This window comes from Danio rerio, chromosome 16 (genome assembly GCF_052040795.2).
Source record: "Danio rerio strain M-AB ecotype USA chromosome 16, GRCz13ab, whole genome shotgun sequence".
NCBI lineage: Eukaryota > Metazoa > Chordata > Actinopteri > Cypriniformes > Danionidae > Danio > Danio rerio.
This window is the reverse complement of record NC_141036.1, coordinates 35,185,533-35,202,485: the sequence shown is the minus strand read 5'-3', so window position 1 is coordinate 35,202,485 and position 16,953 is coordinate 35,185,533. Positions and strand designations below refer to the sequence as shown.

The following is a 16,953-nucleotide window of genomic DNA, read 5'->3' as shown; positions in this document are numbered from 1 at the left end:
TATAAGAGATCATGTGAAGATAAAAATGTGTGTGTGAATGGACAAACCAGCAGGCTGACCACATTGTAGAATATCTGAAATGTTGTTTTGGTCATTCTAAAATGCCTTAACCATTTCGGTTTTAGTGTTATATTATTAATTACCTCCAGAATCAAGAGCTTCTGTGCTCCGCGTTTCATGTCTTTAAATGCCATTGTGTGATCACTGCGTGTCAGGATTGCCTTCTGAGGCACAAGTCATTTGTTAAATGAAGTAAAGATTCACGCAGCTTCTCCTACTGCAGCAAATTCCATTTTTACTGTTGATATTTGGCGCCAGTTAATCAGCAAGTAACAATATTGTTTGCTTTGACTCGTTGGATGGAAACACTGCTTTATTCGCACATCTTTTATGCGATATTCCTGTTTTGTGCATAAAGTTAATTTGTATTTTTGGATGGAAACATAGCTACTGAAGAACAAACTAATTCATTATTTATAATAAATTGTAACATTTTTATCGAGATGCTTATTTGTACTTTGAATTATATTTCACAGTATTACTTCATTTTACTTCATTTTTGTTTATCCATAAATAGACATTTGGGGAGCAGAAATGCCTTGCAGAAAGATCTTTGATCTTTGTTTATATAGACATACATCTTATTTTCTCTCTTTTTATTTACTTTCTCTGCCTTGTCTCTACATTGTTTTATATTTGTCACAGACAGACATCAAATAGTGCCAATGGTGTGTACTCATTGAAGACAATGTTAAGAACCTAAAAATATGTGGGCCTTCATGATGTCTGGTGTGTGACCCCCTCCGTGTCTTTAAAATATTTCTGAGAACAATCATACAGATGCGGATACATTTGTACCAGCTCTGCTACTTAAGCCTCCAGTGTGTTCATTTTGCTTGTTGTTTTCCTGTCTGACCTCAATGAATATGAGATATCATATTCAACTGAGTCATCTGAACGTCAAATAAGGCATCGTTTCAGAACACACCCACCGATTGCATAATTGTCACAGATGTCAAATGGGTTTAGGAGCTACGATAAACTCCGCCAAAAAGTTAGAAAGTTTTAATCTTTGATAGGTCTCACGCAGTCACATAGTGCGAGTTCACCAAGCTTGAACTTTGCAATGCAGGGACATGCAAAACTTGTCGTCTTTCTCTGCTACCACTGTCACAAAATGCATCAGAGTCCTAGAGTCTAGCATGGCAAAGAGAAAATGGAGAATACATTACTTTTTCTTTCGGCTTGTTCCCTACTTTATCAGGGATCGCCACAGTGGAATGAACAGTCAGTGACTCTGGCAATTGATTTACACAGCGGATGCCCTTCCAGCCACAAGCCAATATTTAGAGTACAATCCTCATTGCTGGGAAACACCCATACGGTCTCTCATTCTCACACTACGGTAAAGTTAATTCAATTAACCTATATTGCATGTCTTTGGTTTCTGGAGGAAACCAGAGCACCTGGTGGAAACCCATGCAAATATAGGAGAACATGCAAACTCCACAATGAAAGGCCTCCTGGTTGAGCTGGGACTTAAACCTGAGTCAACCATGCTAACCACTGAGTAACAGTGCCGCCCTAAAATAAAATAAATTAAATTAAATTAATAAAAAAATCGTTATGATTTCTTCTTTTGAAATTACGGGAGTTTTGTATGATTGGTGTGAAATACAGGGGATTATGGGAAAATTAGAGTGATGGCAGTTATGGTCAGGACATTTTGTCCTGGCTGAACCATTGCTGTGTTCTCTTGGCAGGCTCTCCAACCAGTGCCACCAATCCTCTGTAACTCTGTAACCTCAAACTACGGCACGTGGGCCACATGGCTCTGTAACTCTTATCCAGAATGCAACAGCAAGAGTTTTAATGAGCCAAAAAGAACACAGCTGTTCAGCTGTTACTGATAGCACTTGCATTATATCCAAGGTGATGTTTACTTACAAAACAGCCACTAGACCTGCAACACTTTACCTAAATTAGTTAATTCAGAAATGTATTACCTCCAGAAATGTGCATGCAAGTGAACAACACATTATGGCGGCAACCCAAAGAGGCACAAGACAATCATGTCCCAACCCGGGCTCATTGTGGAAACGTAGCCTCGCGGACATTTCGGCAGACCGCAAAATACGTCCCAGGAGGTACGTATTCGAGCAGTTTTTGTTTTTGCGGATCCGCGAGAGGCCGCCGTGCGCGCTTTTTCGCGTCTCGGATGCCTCTCGGGAGCGCGCCCCTTCGCGCCCGCGCTGTCTCGCGTGAAAAGCCGCCGGAGGCCGCTGTGGAGCGACCATCCGTCTGACTGGCTAGCTGAACAACTGAATGATCGACTCCTCCTCCTTCCCTAAACCATTCGCTCGAAAAAAAACTAAACGCGGCCATACGTACCTCCGGCCACGTAAATCGCGGTCTCCAGAAACGTCCGTGGGGCTAAGTTTCCAGAATGAGCTTGGGTCGTCATGTCCATATGGAGGATTACCAAGGGCGGTCTGGCCATTGTGAGACCCGGTGAGACCCGGTGGCCTGATGATCAATCTGGGATGCCACCATAAATCTGACAACCCCTTTTCACGTACCGAAATATTAAGCATATTTCCACTTTGAGAATCTCACCTCTCTTTTGCCTTGACTCTCCATCACCACCACACATGCTTGAGTAAATAGAAAAATGCCCACTTTATGGTGGTTAGCATCCACCAATCTCACAATGCGTTGCCACTGTAAACAGAAAGTAGTAAAGTAGTTGGTGCCAGTAGCCTATGGTTAAGTTCATCGATATACAGAACTGAAGTGCTCACGGCTCAAGTTCGATTCCTGGCTCAAAGTTTTTTGAGAGTTCTCTGCTCCCTACACTTTTCTCTTTATATGTGGTCTTCTCAAACCCATTTTTTTGCTTCTGTATCTGGCCAGGCTACAGAGTGCTTGACCTGTCAGTACCAATGACTGTAAAAAAACATAGACAACGCAACAGAGCCTTATCCTATTGAACGCTTTGAAGGCAAAACGCCCCATGACGGGCACAAACTGGCGCAAAACACTGCTGAAATTGGAGCCTGGGCATGCACAGGCCTATGCAGCTGCTGCAACATCACTTGTATATTGTTTATAACTTTTTGCCTCTGTTTTAATTTGGTTTATTCCATGCCAAATATTTGGAAAATAAGAATTTATTTTATTGTTTAGTAGGTGTTTTAAAATAAAAATCCATCGGTAAATGATCAATATAAATAATATAACATTTATAGTTCCCCTTCGGGGGGAACTTCAGCACTATAAGTGGATTTGATTTGTAAAATCCACGCATTGGGAGGATTCGGATCAGAAGCCGCTTGTCTGGAGAGTATTGAACGGGCCAATGAATGAAATTAATTGGCAGCGTAAGCTTGCGCAGGTGTGCGACATCTGCAATTATCTCAGCATATAAGCACACCTGAAGCCAGCAGACGCCTTCCTTTTCGCTTCAGATCCTTTCTGAGTGAGTCGATGAGGGTTCCTCTTGCTGATCAGCACTTCAGAGCGAACGAGTGTGTCTCCCGGTCCAGAGTGGGTCTTCGCGGTGGCAGACGGTCGAGCTGGGTTACTCCCTTGCCTGCGGTTCTTTGGGTCCGGTCCTCCAGAGCGGTGCGTATAGTTGCAACTTTCCTAAAAGAGCAACACAGTCGTGCAGCACGTCCTTTTCAGGATGGCGCTCCGACTGTGCGTTTCTGGATGCGGGGGTTTCCTGGCTCCGGATGATGGACACGATCACTGCATTGCATGTTTGGGGGTCCAGCATGTTAATGCGGTGCTCGCGGGCGGTTCATGTCGTCATTGCGATGCCATGACCGTTGCACAGCTAAGATCGCGGCTAACTTTCGCAAGAGAGCGAGCCACCCCAGTTGCCTCCTGTTCTAAAAAAGCAGCGGGCGCTCGGGCAGATCTGAGGGTTTCAGCGGGAGATAATCCGCCGCCCACGGGCTCGCGGACCTCTCGCTCCTCACGGCGCTCCATCCAAGCTTCGGGTGGTGAGAGTGATCCGTCTAACCAGATGGTAGCTCTCACACTCGCTGACACCGGAGATCAGATGTCCTCCGCGGCATCGGAGGGTGGGCTTTCACTGTCCGACGAAGATCCGGACCCGCTCGCCCCCTCCGGGCAGGTGAGCGCTGTCAAATCGGATCCTGAAGCGGACATGTTAGCCGTGCTTTCCCGGGCTGCTTCGGCCGTGGGGTTGGAGATGGTTTATCCCCCAGCTCCGCGGCCGGACCGACTAGATGGGTGCTACGTAGAGGACCAGAAGGCGAAGCCTTCGAAGCCTCTCGTCCCCTTCTTCCCGGAAGTGAACAGTAGGCTCACGCAGTCTTGGAGGGCACCTTTCTCTGCCCGTGCTGCGTGTGCCTCCGCCCTCACCGCCCTTGACGGCGGAGCTGCCAGGGGGTATAAGGCGATCCCGTCAGTGGAGCGCGCTATCGCGGTCAATCTTTGTCCGCGCGGCGCCTCTACGTGGCGGGGTTTGCCCCGCCTCCCGTCCAAAGCCTGTAGGTTGTCTGCCTCCCTCGGAGCCAGAGCTTATAAGGCTGCGGGCCAGGCTGCTTCTGCTTTGCACGCGATGGCCACCTACCAGCGCTACCAAGCGCAGGCGCTGGCCGAGCTGCACGAGGGCGGGTCCAACCCAAGCTTATTACATGAGCTGCGCACCGCGACCGACTATGCTCTTCGGACTACTAAGTCCGTCGCGTGTGCGCTGGGGAGGACGATGTCCACACTTGTGGTTCAGGAACGCCACCTCTGGCTAAACCTGGCCGATATGCGCGACGTTGACAAAGTTCGCTTTCTTGACTCGCCCATATCCCAGGCTGGCCTGTTCGGCGACACCGTCGGTGAATTCACCCAGGAATTCAAGGCGGTGAAAGAGCAGTCGGATGCGATGGGCAATGTCATCTATCGGCGTGGCCGTAAGCCCGCTCCGCCCGCCGAGCCATCCACCTCCGCTGTTCCTCGCCGAGGGCGCCCGCCAACGAGTGCTGCCCCGCCCCCGCCTGCGCCTCCGGCCAAGCGGGCGCGGCGTTCACCTCGAAAGCAGGCAGCCCCTCCTGCCCAGGGCGCCGTTAAGTCCGGTAAACGGACCGCGAAGCGTCCCTGAGACAGGCCATCCGGAGAAGAGGAAACTTGCTCTTTCCCCGCTGGAGGGCGGGGCCCCGATAACAACGGTACTTTTCAGTGCCACCAAAACATCAGTAAAAGAGCACTTTTTCCCTTCCCCGGATGTGACTGCACGAGTTCTGCCAGTCCGGGACGCGCTGCCTTCCGGCTCGCAGACTCTACGTGCTTCGCCAGTGGCTCACGAGCGCTGGGGGGACAGTCTCCCTTCCCTCAGCCCTCCAGCCCCCTCTCCGGAGTCAGGGTGCGGAGCCAGAGCGAATCGCTCTCCTCCAGCTCTTCCGCGGGACCCTCGTGCTTCCCGGATCAGCACACCCACTCCGCGCTGCCCCACCGCTGGTACGTCAGCGATTGTAGCGATGACTCCATTAGCGAGGGCTCTGCCTGCCTGGTTAGCGCGGGCCAGCCCCTCGCGGTGGCTCATACGCAAAATCAGACTCGGTTACGGCCCCCCAAGTTTACGGGCGTGTATTTCTCCAGGGTCAACCCCCTGTCCGCCCCTGTGTTGCGAGAGGAGATTGCTGCCCTCCTGGCGAAGGGTGCAATCGAGCCGGTTCCTCCAGCCGAGATGGAGAGTGGGTTTTACAGCCCATACTTCATCGTACCCAAAAAGAGCGGTGGGTCACGGCCAATCCTAGATCTGCGCGTTTTGAACCGCTGTCTGCACAGGCTGCCGTTCAGAATGCTCACGCAGAGGCGCATTCTCCAATGCGTTCGTCCTCGGGATTGGTTTGCAGCCATAGACCTGAAGGACGCGTATTTCCATGTCTCCATTCTTCCACGCCACCGCCAATTTCTGCAGTTTGCGTTCGAGGGTCGAGCGTGGCAGTACAAGGTCCTCCCCTTCGGGCTCACTCTGTCTCCGCGGGTCTTCACCAAACTCGCGGAGGGTGCCCTAGCGCCCCTTCGGCTCGCGGGCATTCGCATACTCAATTATCTCGACGACTGGCTGATTTTAGCCCACTCGCGGGAGCAATTGATTATGCACAGGGACAAGGTGCTTCGGCATCTCCGCCTACTGGGGCTTCAGGTCAACCGAGAAAAGAGCAAACTCGCCCCCGTGCAGAGGATTTCTTTTCTCGGGATGGAGCTGGACTCGATCACCATGGTAGCGCACCTCTCCGAGGAACGCGCTCGCCTGTTGCTGAACTGTCTGAGGGAGCTCGACAGCAAACTAGTGGTCCCACTGAAGTTCTTTCAGAGGCTCCTGGGGCATATGGCATCCGCAGCCGCCGTCACGCCGCTCGGGTTGCTCCATATGAGACCACTTCAGCACTGGCTTCACGATCAGGTCCCCAGACGCGCATGGCACGCGGGCACACACCGGGTCTCGGTTACTGCGCTGTGTCGCCGCGCCCTCAGCCCTTGGAACGACCCCTCGTTCCTACAGGCCGGTGTGCCTCTAGGACAGGCGTCCAGCCATGTTGTTGTTTCAACAGACGCTTCCAACACGGGTTGGGGGGCCGTGTGTCGCGGGCATGCGGCTGCGGGCCTCTGGAAGGGTGCCCAGCTGCATTGGCATATCAATCGCCTAGAGCTGTTGGCAGTGTTCCTCGCTCTCCACCGCTTTTTACCGGTGCTGGAGCGGCAACACGTGCTGGTCAGGACGGACAGTATGGCGGCGGCGGCGTATATCAACCGCATGGGGGGTATGCGCTCTCGCCGCATGTCTCAGCTCGCCCGCCGTCTGCTCCTCTGGAGTCACCCGCGGCTGAAATCGCTGCGCGCCATTCACGTCCCAGGCACGCTCAATCGTGCAGCCAATGCGCTCTCACGACAGCTGTTACGTCCTGGAGAATGGAGACTCCACCCCGAGTCTGTTCAGCTGATATGGGCGCGATTCGGGGAGGCCCAGATCGATCTGTTTGCTTCCCCCGAGAACGCTCACTGCCAGTTGTTTTTTTCCCTGACCGAGGGCTCTCTCGGCACGGATGCACTGGCCCACAGCTGGCCTCGGGGCATGCGCAAGTATGCGTTTCCCCCAGTGAGCCTGCTCGCGCAGTTTCTGTGCAAGGTCAGGGAGGACGAGGAACAGGTTCTGCTAGTTGCGCCCCTTTGGCCCAACCGGACCTGGATATCAGAGCTCTCACTCCTCGCGACGGCCCTCCCCTGGCGGATCCCTTTGAGAGAGGACCTACTCTCTCAGGGACAGGGCACCATCTGGCACCCTCGCCCCGATCTTTGGAACCTCCACGTGTGGTCCCTAGACGCGAGGAAGACTTAGGTAACCTACCGACTGCGGTGGTTAATACCATCACTCAGGCTAGAGCCCCCTCCACGAGGCGCGCCTACGCCCTGAAGTGGAGTCTATTCACTGAATGGTGCGTCTCTCGCAGAGAAGACCCCCGAAATTGCCAGATTAGTGTTGTGCTCTCTTTCCTTCAAGAGAAGTTGGACAGCAGGCTGTCGCCCTCCACTCTCAAGGTTTACGTGGCCGCCATCTCCGCTTATCATAGCGCGGTAGCTGGCGGCACCGTGGGAAAGCATAACCTGGTCATCCAGTTCCTTAGGGGTGCTAGGCGAATTAATCCATCTCGCCCCCCTCTCATGCCCTCTTGGGATCTCGCCCTCGTTCTCACGAGTCTGCGATCCGATCCCTTTGAGCCACTCGAATCAGTATCTCTAAGATTTCTGTCCCTGAAGACAGCTCTGCTGGTTGCGTTGGCCTCCATCAAGAGGGTCGGGGACCTGGAGGCATTTTCGGTCAGTGACTCGTGCCTGGAATTCGGGCCGGATTACTCTCACGTCATCCTGAGACCCCGCCCCGGTTATGTGCCCAAGGTTCCTACCACCCCCTTTAGAGATCAGGTAGTGAACCTGCAAGCGCTGCCCCCGGAGGAGGCAGACCCAGCCCTTTCTTTACTTTGTCCAGTTCGCGCTCTGCGCATTTATGTGGACCGTACTCAGAATTTTAGATCATCTGAGCAGCTCTTTGTCTGTTATGGCGGTCGGCAGCAGGGAAGTGCCGTATCAAAACAAAGATTATCCCACTGGATTGTGGATGCCATTTCACTCGCTTATTCGAGTCGAGGTCAGCCGTGTCCCCCGGGAGTTCGTGCACACTCCACTCGGAGCGTTGCATCCTCTTGGGCGCGTGCACGCGGCGCCTCTCTAACAGACATCTGTAGAGCTGCGGGCTGGGCGACACCCAACACATTTGCAAGGTTTTACAATCTGCGAGTGGAGCCGGTTTCCTCAAGGGTATTAGGTAACCCTTTGGTGATTGAGGAGACAACTCGGTAGGGTGTTGAAACACGCTTGCTGCGCCATTCTCCCTAACACGGAGGTACGTGCGCCTTTTTTATCTGTCAGTAAAGTTCCCCGTCAGGTGAGCCCTGCAGATTCCTCCATGGCCCCCAGCACTGACTCAGCGGAGGAGTCACTTGCTGGCCCACTACGTTGTAGGTCTGCCCGCTGATCAGCCCGCGTTTTGGGTATAGGTGCCTGCTATGCGTGATCCCCACTAGGCGATCCCATATGCTTATTCCGCCACGGTTAAGTCCCCCCCCTGGGCGGACCCGTGTCTTCCCTCTCCGCTAACCACTCTTTTGCTATGCGTACTCCCCCTTTTTAGGGCTAGTCCATATGTAAATTCTGCCATCTATCCCCCCCTTGGGTAACGGATGGCCTCCGCAGCGTCCTCCCTATCGGGATTGCACGCTTCCCAACGTACTGTCGTATTTCCTAGAATTATCTAGATGCTCACGACTTCCCAAAAAATATATCTAAATCCGTAAAACTTCTGTTGAAGTAGGATAAATCAGGGCCAGGGACACGTTGGAGGACCGCGCCCCCCATGATGTGGGTGCATCACGCTTGCTTGACTATCTCCTCATCGGGGGTGTTGGTAAGGTGCAGTCATTATGGCGCTTTCAATGGGCTCCCAATGCATGGATTTTACAAATCAAATCCACTTATAGTGCTGAAGTTCCCCCCGAAGGGGAACGTTCGAGGTTACTAAAGTAACCCTTCGTTCCCCGAGGAGGGGAACGGAAGCACTATACTCCGCCGCCATAATGACTGTCCCTTAGCTGTTTGAAAGTCTCTTCAGCTTAAAAGGATGGCGTCTGCTGGCTTCAGGTGTGCTTATATGCTGAGATAATTGCAGATGTCACACACCTGCGCAAGCTTACGCTGCCAATTAATTTCATTCATTGGCCCGTTCAATACTCTCCAGACAAGCGGCTTCTGATCCGAATCCTCCCAATGCGTGGATTTTACAAATCAAATCCACTTATAGTGCTTCCGTTCCCCTCCTCGGGGAACGAAGGGTTACTTTAGTAACCTCGAACGTTCTATTTGTTATATAAGATTCTTCTTCTTGAACATCAATATTTCATAACAGCAAATTCAGTAGATTAACTCGATAACATGCCAAAACTCAAAATGTCAGAGACGTCCTTTAAATCAAATTCAAATAACGTTACAGGAGATCAATGTGGTGATCGGCTAACATTAATTTTGTCTTCTTAATTATTATTTCAGACCCATTAAAAGAATTACTGCTAGATAACGATCATCTTTGCTCACCCCATCATGGCTAGGCGTGTACCAGCAAACTAATAATAAAGCCTGATAAAACCCTCACTTTACCGAATAAACAGTGATATATCAGATCCCATAGATCAGAAAGTAGTTTAGTGCTAGACAACTCATTTTATGATGGTAAAATAACACAGAAATTGAATAATAACACTTGAACCTCCTCCTGAAGCTCCAACAGTCTGCTTTGAGAATCTGTCAATCACAACTGTCAGTCACAATGACACACTCCTTTTTATAGCATTAAATTACTGGCTAAAAATATACTCTTTACAAAAATGAAGATCTGCATCTATATCAGCATGATAACCAGTGCCTCTATTGACCAAAACTGTCTTTTGTATGGCTTGTTTCATATGCAAACAAGTATCTGCATCTGAAAAGGTGGAAACCAAGTGGTCTTCAGGAAGTCAAGAGTTATGACCCAGCCAAACCAGTTGGGTGATCTCTGAGGGGGTCATATCCTTTGTTATAAAGTAGTTTCTCACAGACAGTACTTTAAGTTAAGTTGCTTGAAGACATTCAAGTCATATCAGAGAGCATTCTAGTCATATCAGAGAGCATTCAAGTCATATCAGAGAGGTTGGACTCACAATGTTTTTAAACAGTGAGCATGTTAATGAAAGGCAATTAATTACAACTTGATAGCAGTCAAAATGTGCAACACGTAGTTTATGTAGACTATTTATTTGCTGTGTTAACAAGTAAGTAACTGTGACAGTATTAATAATCAATAAAGGTTTTAACTCAAGATTGTACAGTGCAACACATCAGTGTATGACCATCATAGATTAAAGGCATAGTTCATCCAAAAATGTAAATTTATTGTTAATTTGCTTAGCCCATCAAAGATGTAGGTGATTTTTTTTTCATAAAACAATAAAGATTTTAGGAGATTTGTGTAATGCAAATAGTCACCTGTTTTTTGAGATAAAAAAATTACACATACAAATCCACTGACAGGTCCAGAATATGTCCCAAATGACGCATCAAAGAAGGCTTTAAGACCAAGCTGAATCCCCTGTTGGCTGTTGCTTCGGCAGGACTTCAGCTATCAGTTTTGGCAATGCAGTGCAATTTATTTATTTTTTTTTGAGTCCAACACTCAGATGTGCACGAAAACATACAACATACATGTTTACATTTTTTTATATAATTTAAATGGCCAAATTCTGACTGAGGAAAGTGACTAAAGTTCTGGCCAGTTTATTATTTGCCTGATAAATAAAAAAAAAGTTTTTAATTTGAAACTTGTTCACTTGAAAATGTTCATATTTTTTTATTCTAATGATACATGATATAATACATTTGTATTTTAAAAACAAGCATTTAATCATTTTCCCTTATTGTAAATCTTTAGAAAATATTTGGTACATTAAAACATGTGGTTATGATGACCATTTGACAAGCTAATCTAGCAAAAAAAGTGCTTAAAATGTCAAATTTTAAAATTTTAAACCTCACAATTAAATAGAAAATGAGGTGAATAACTGCACAAAGGTTTGCTTTTTAAGAAAAAAGAACCACACCTTTTACCAGGCTGACCACAGACCCGCAAAGCCAAATCAATCCCTGTGATTTTAGATGATGCATTAGTTATTTTCTATCAAAAGATGTGAGCATTAAACCAGTGTGCACATCTAGAATATCTCGAAACATTTGCAGATAAAGCATCCTTTTCATTCAGTGATTCAATGAGAACAAAAACCTCTCTTTATAATTAACTGACACCAAATAATAAAAAGTAAATTAGAGTTTGCTGCAGTAGAAGTCACTGTGGTGGATTTTCTTAAATAAACTGTCATAGATTATTAAAGACGCAAAGCCCTCACTGCACTACAGCTGCACTCTTAACAAACCTAATTTCTGCAGCACAAGGACTTTATGACTTTATGATTGTTTATGAGCGTCAGAAGTGGCTGATCTCTGTGGCGAATTATTTGCCGGCGTGTCAGTGCATCCCAAACAGCTAAAACGATATAAAGAAATCTTCACTATGCTGAGCAAGAGCGCTTCCTAAATGGAACATTGCTTCAACAATGACGTAAGCGTGCTCAGGTCCGAATGCAATGTGAGTGCAGCAGGTTGGGGGAGACGGGAGGGGGGACAAGCGTGCTTCAGCCCTGTTCAAGGCAACTGTACTTAGTGTGAGTAAGACCTTAGAATGACGAAAACAACATTTCAGATGTTGTGCACGGTGGTCAATCTTTTTGTTCATTAATGCCGCATCATGCCCATTTATTGTTATCACACGATCTGACTTTTTAGATTCACAAAAGTTTTTTGAGCATTTTCAAAATTTAGTGAGCAGGAGCCTCGTGCATACGATGCATTCAGGCGGGAGGAGATTACACTGAGGATGATATTTCTTTCCAAAATGGTTCTAACCTGTGAGTGTCCAAGATGTGGCTATAAATTACTCTCGCAGACATGACTCCATACTGATAAATGAACTGGCGTCTGAGTGCGCTCTCAAACATAGATCATGAAGCGACTGAATCCAAGTGCAGTGAGCATGCCAAGAACTGTTTTTGGATTAAAGCTAATAATATTGTAAATAATGTTCAGTTTCTTGTACAAACCAATCATTACACTTACATAAAATTACGCTTTCATCAGCAGCCACAAGCATTATTTTTGGACTTGTTTGTATGTGTTTATTTTTTAATCTCAAAATTAGATGAGCATTGACTTGCATTATATGAGTCACCAAGAATTACAGATTTAAAGGTGCAGTAGGTGATCTTCCACAATGCTAACAGCTTAGCATAAATCTCTAAATCACAGTCCCTCCCCTGCCGTCTAGAGCTACGCCTCCTGAAACACGAGCACAGCAAAAGAACCCTCTCTCATGTGTTAAAAGTGACTGGTGCTTGTCTGGCAGCATGCAAGCCATACTGACATGCTATTTCAGAGAAAATATTTAGAATTGCATGGTAAACGATATAGGGAGAGACTAGGCGGAATAGCGCTATTTACTTGTGTTTTGTTGTTAAACTAATTAAAATCTACTTTATCAATGCTGTAAAAGTCCCTTATGAAACTGAAAATAGTCTTATCAATATTTCATTGGAAGATTTTAGTGGCTGAACAACACTTCTGTGAAGATGTAACCCATTTGTAACAACAACATCTAATGTTACATCAGCTTTGCGTGAAGCTAAAAGAGTTTTAAAGCAGAACATTACCTGTCTAAGAGAAATCGTTCTGACATTGTCATCCTTTCTCCAGCAAAGGTAACTCCAATATTGATTCAGGTTTTTAAAAAAGTTTTGATTCAGCAGGTTTTTACCGATCGCGCGCGTGCTCTCTCTCGTGAACGCATGGTGGTCGGCGGAGCTGCGTACAAACGGCTGTTCAAATCTGCATTTGCTGACAGACAGATTGGGCTACTTATCGGAATTATGAGAGATGTCGGCCCGACTCTATTTAATAGGATGAACATTTTTTTAGTTTTATGCCTTACCCAAAATATAAAAATACATATAAATACATTTAGATCATTTATTTTAATCATTACTATTAGACTGTGAAGAGACTTTCAACCAGCACAACAAAAATGCTTCTGAAGACAATCACCTACTGCACCTTTAAGTCATCTACATGTTCAACAGCCTGAGGTGAATTGATTGTGAATTTTTTATTTTAGATGAAATATCCGTTTAGAAGCTCTATTTTAATGATCTAGGCACAAATTCTAAAGCGCAGACGCTTTTGCATTAAGAGCGTGTCAAAATCCACTTTTGCTATTTTAAGGATAGAAAAATCTGGTCTGTGCCCTGGCACATGGTCTAACAGGGTTGTGCTTATTCTCTTAATGAGTTATAGGTGTGTTTTGAGCATAACATGCATAAAACCAATCAGAGTCTTATCTCCCATTTCCTTAAAGAGTCAGTTGTAAGACTTTGTAAGTGGAAAAACTGAGCGCTTAACTAGTGAGAAAACAGTTAAACAGACCATCTGCAGCGCGAGGATAAAGAATGAGCCTCCTCCATTCAGCCTCTTTACTTTCTCTTTAATTTTACTCTTTACTTTGCTACTTTTCATGGAGTAAGGAAACTGTTGTACACACTTCACTAAAGACATTCATTAGCCTACGTATTTGATTTTGTTTGTTTGGCGCAAAGATTTGTTTCAAAACTATATTTAAAATTAGTTCTAATTTCCAGTAAACGAATAACTTAACAATAATTGCGTGTTATGTTCAAAAACACATCCTATTCTTATGCCACATATGGTGATACATACATCTCCAAAACCCAACAGGTGGACAAATCTAAAGTTGTTTTTATTGAAACAAATATGAATATGCAAAAATAAATAAATAAATAAATAAATACTGCAAATAACAATAATAACATTATACAAATGCAAATTGTCATAAATAAATTGAAAAAAAGCCCCTTGAGATGAAGAAGGCATGGAGGCAGTGGTTTCTAATATTTACGTAGAAATTAACAATTTTTGCAACATTAAACACTTTAGTTGTTTTAATATGTAAAATATTTGTATATTAATGTACATCCTGTGTGTATTAAGCAATGTGTAAGCTTTGAACCCACATTCATAACTAACGCGCTCTGCCCTGGACATACCAGCTTTCAGTTGGTCAATGACACAGTCTATTTCAGTTTCGCAAAATAGCAACGTGCCATTTATGTATGAGAAATGTATGAGTGTGAAAATTACTGTTGCACGGGTCTGAAAATAGCAACAAATCATGCAAAATACATCTTGCGCCTTATTGCACTGGGTGTATGATAGGGCCCTAAGTGTTAAACCTGTCTAAATCATGAGTACCATTTGTTTTTGTTTTTTTAGTTTATGCAATACTTTACTGAGATATACTCTGATTTAACTTCAGTGAACTCAGACTCAGCTTTATTATCCTGTTAAGGAAACTAAAATTGCAACAAGGTACCATAACACAGGCGACAGGCTACTCTCTGTATTATTGTTTATAACTCGTTTATATAGTTTTTAAGCAGCAATTATACTTGTACATTTTCTTTAGGTGAACTTAAAATCATACCAACAGATTACAGTGTATGTTATTTTTGCACACTAGGGTTTCAGCTGTGTTAATATCTAGGTGTGATTCTCTAAATTTATGAGACAGTATTTATTATGCTATTCATTGCAAAAGATTTAACACAACAACTATGCTTATAATCTTTATGGTATATTTCGATCAAAAGATTAAGCAAAACATACTTTATTCATTCATTCAATCATATTCTTTTGGCTTAGTCCCTTTATTCATCAGTGGATGTATTATCCAGCAAACTCCACACAGAAATGCCAACTGGCCCAGCCGGGACTCAAACCTGCAACCTTCTTGCTGTAAGGCAAAAGTGCTATCCACTGAGCCACCATATCACGCCAAAACAGACTTTATTTGTGAAAACATTAAGTATATGTACATCTACTGTACTTTTTTTGTTTAAAGAACATAGGTCTATACTATGAGCACACTTGAATAAGCTTCTTTTTTCTGTAAAGGCAGTGTGAAATGTGAAGCAAGACAAGTGTGAAAAGCCATTTGGAAACGCTTACTCGGTAGATGAACCTGTTTAACATGAGTGTATCTCTCTTTCTGCAGTATCTGGTCAGTGTTCCTCTCAGGATGTTCAGACTGTGGGCATTTATGGGCATGATGGCACAGGTATTGACCTTTTTAAGCATTTCGATTTAGTTTGTGCATTAACACTACATGTTACGCCGGTGAAAATGATCCAAGCCTGCTAGCTGAGCTGTAAAACTGCATGCAATCTTTTACATGTTTACATTTCACTTAAAACTGATCTTCATTTCAGATTCCACTGGCATGGTTAGTGTCCAGGTTTCTTCGAGGCAACTATGGAAATGCTGCTGTGTGGCTCTCACTCATTATCGGTCAACCTATCGCCGTTCTCATGTATGTTCATGACTACTATGTCACAAATCACCAAGACGACCTGACAATCAATGAAGATCTGTAATAATCCTGATTGGTGCACTTGGTTAAGCAGCTACACTGCTAATTTCTGCGATAAGACTATATAGATTATTTTGAGGGATGTAAACAAAAACAATGATCCCAACCTGTTTCCTATATTACATTTTTAATTTCTACAGCTTCCCAAAGTCCAAAAAGAGCCACAATATTGATAAATAATGTTATAATAGCTGTTTTAACATTAACATTAAGTTATGATTAAATCACCTCTTGTTATAGTTATGAAATAGTTTGATAACAAGCAGGAAATGCTCATGGGACCACATTAAAATGGTCTATTGTGGAAATGCTGCTGCGAGATACACTAACATATTTGAATATTATCTTTAAACCTGTTTGCCAGTCTATGCAAATCTCTGCCAATAGAAACGCACAGAAGTCTTTAAGCTTTTACATGTACAGTACTTTTTACATGACACGTCTACAGGTGTCAAATACTTAACTAAATTAAATGGTTCTTATTTTTTAAGGGTTTATTGCTAGTTGGCATTAACGACCATTCGAGAGACTTTCTCACACTCAGGTCTATGTGCTGTCACTTTTCTCAGCTATTTATCATTTGCTTAGTGGCTCTGTAGAAATGCTGGAACTGATCACTGCACAAAGATATATATGTTGTTTTGTAGTTAGGTGTCAATCGATAAATCTACAGTTTATAAAGCAATGCAATATAGGTACAAACAAAGTAATGTACTCTTTTATAAATGTTTTTAAAGCAATTTGTGTGTGCATACACTTTAAATAATGTTAACATATTGACGTGTGAGCAGTTTTCGTAAAGGGATGTGAAAGGAAATGTTTTTAACTCTAAAATATGACACTTCCGTATTATTGTCATTCGTTTTATTTGTTAAAAGGATTTTAAATGGTGTTTTTTATGTATCTGACCTACTGCTGCCGTCTGTGCTCCGTTTATAGGCATTATGGGACCTACTTATAAAAAGGCGCCACCTTGTGGTGACTTCTGAGATTAAACAACCCTGCAAATGATTGCACTGTTGCTCCGTTATTTGTTTTCATGGAGGCATTTATCAAGCATAATTGTATTCACTAGAGAGAAGCGGATGCATTGTAATCTCACAGTGTGTTATTTTTCACAGATCAGGCCTTTCCAAGGCAATTTGTCCTCACATGATGAGGGTGCCAGATCCTCACAATCAGTGCAAGTTTGTGATAAATGGCTCTGGAGATAAGTCTTATAATAGCTACGGGTCATATTGTATGAACATCCTATCGTGTGCCGCAGTGCCACAGACGCTCTTCAAGAGCTG

At 44.9% G+C, this 16,953-nt stretch overlaps 1 protein-coding gene across 4 annotated transcripts in view; it reads left to right on the top strand.

Annotated features, from left to right (window-relative positions):
* The window catches only part of dgat1b (diacylglycerol O-acyltransferase 1b), a 61,766-nt gene extending 45,094 nt beyond the window's left edge, over positions 1-16,672 (top strand). For all 4 annotated transcript variants that reach the window (XM_087285597.1, NM_001002458.1, XM_087285600.1 and 1 more), the window contains 2 exon segments: positions 15,287-15,349; positions 15,501-16,672. In XM_087285597.1, the coding sequence (XP_087141723.1) occupies positions 15,287-15,349; positions 15,501-15,613 (176 nt within the window). In that variant the 3' untranslated portion in view covers positions 15,614-16,672.
* Positions 16,673-16,953: the final 281 nt, after the last annotated feature.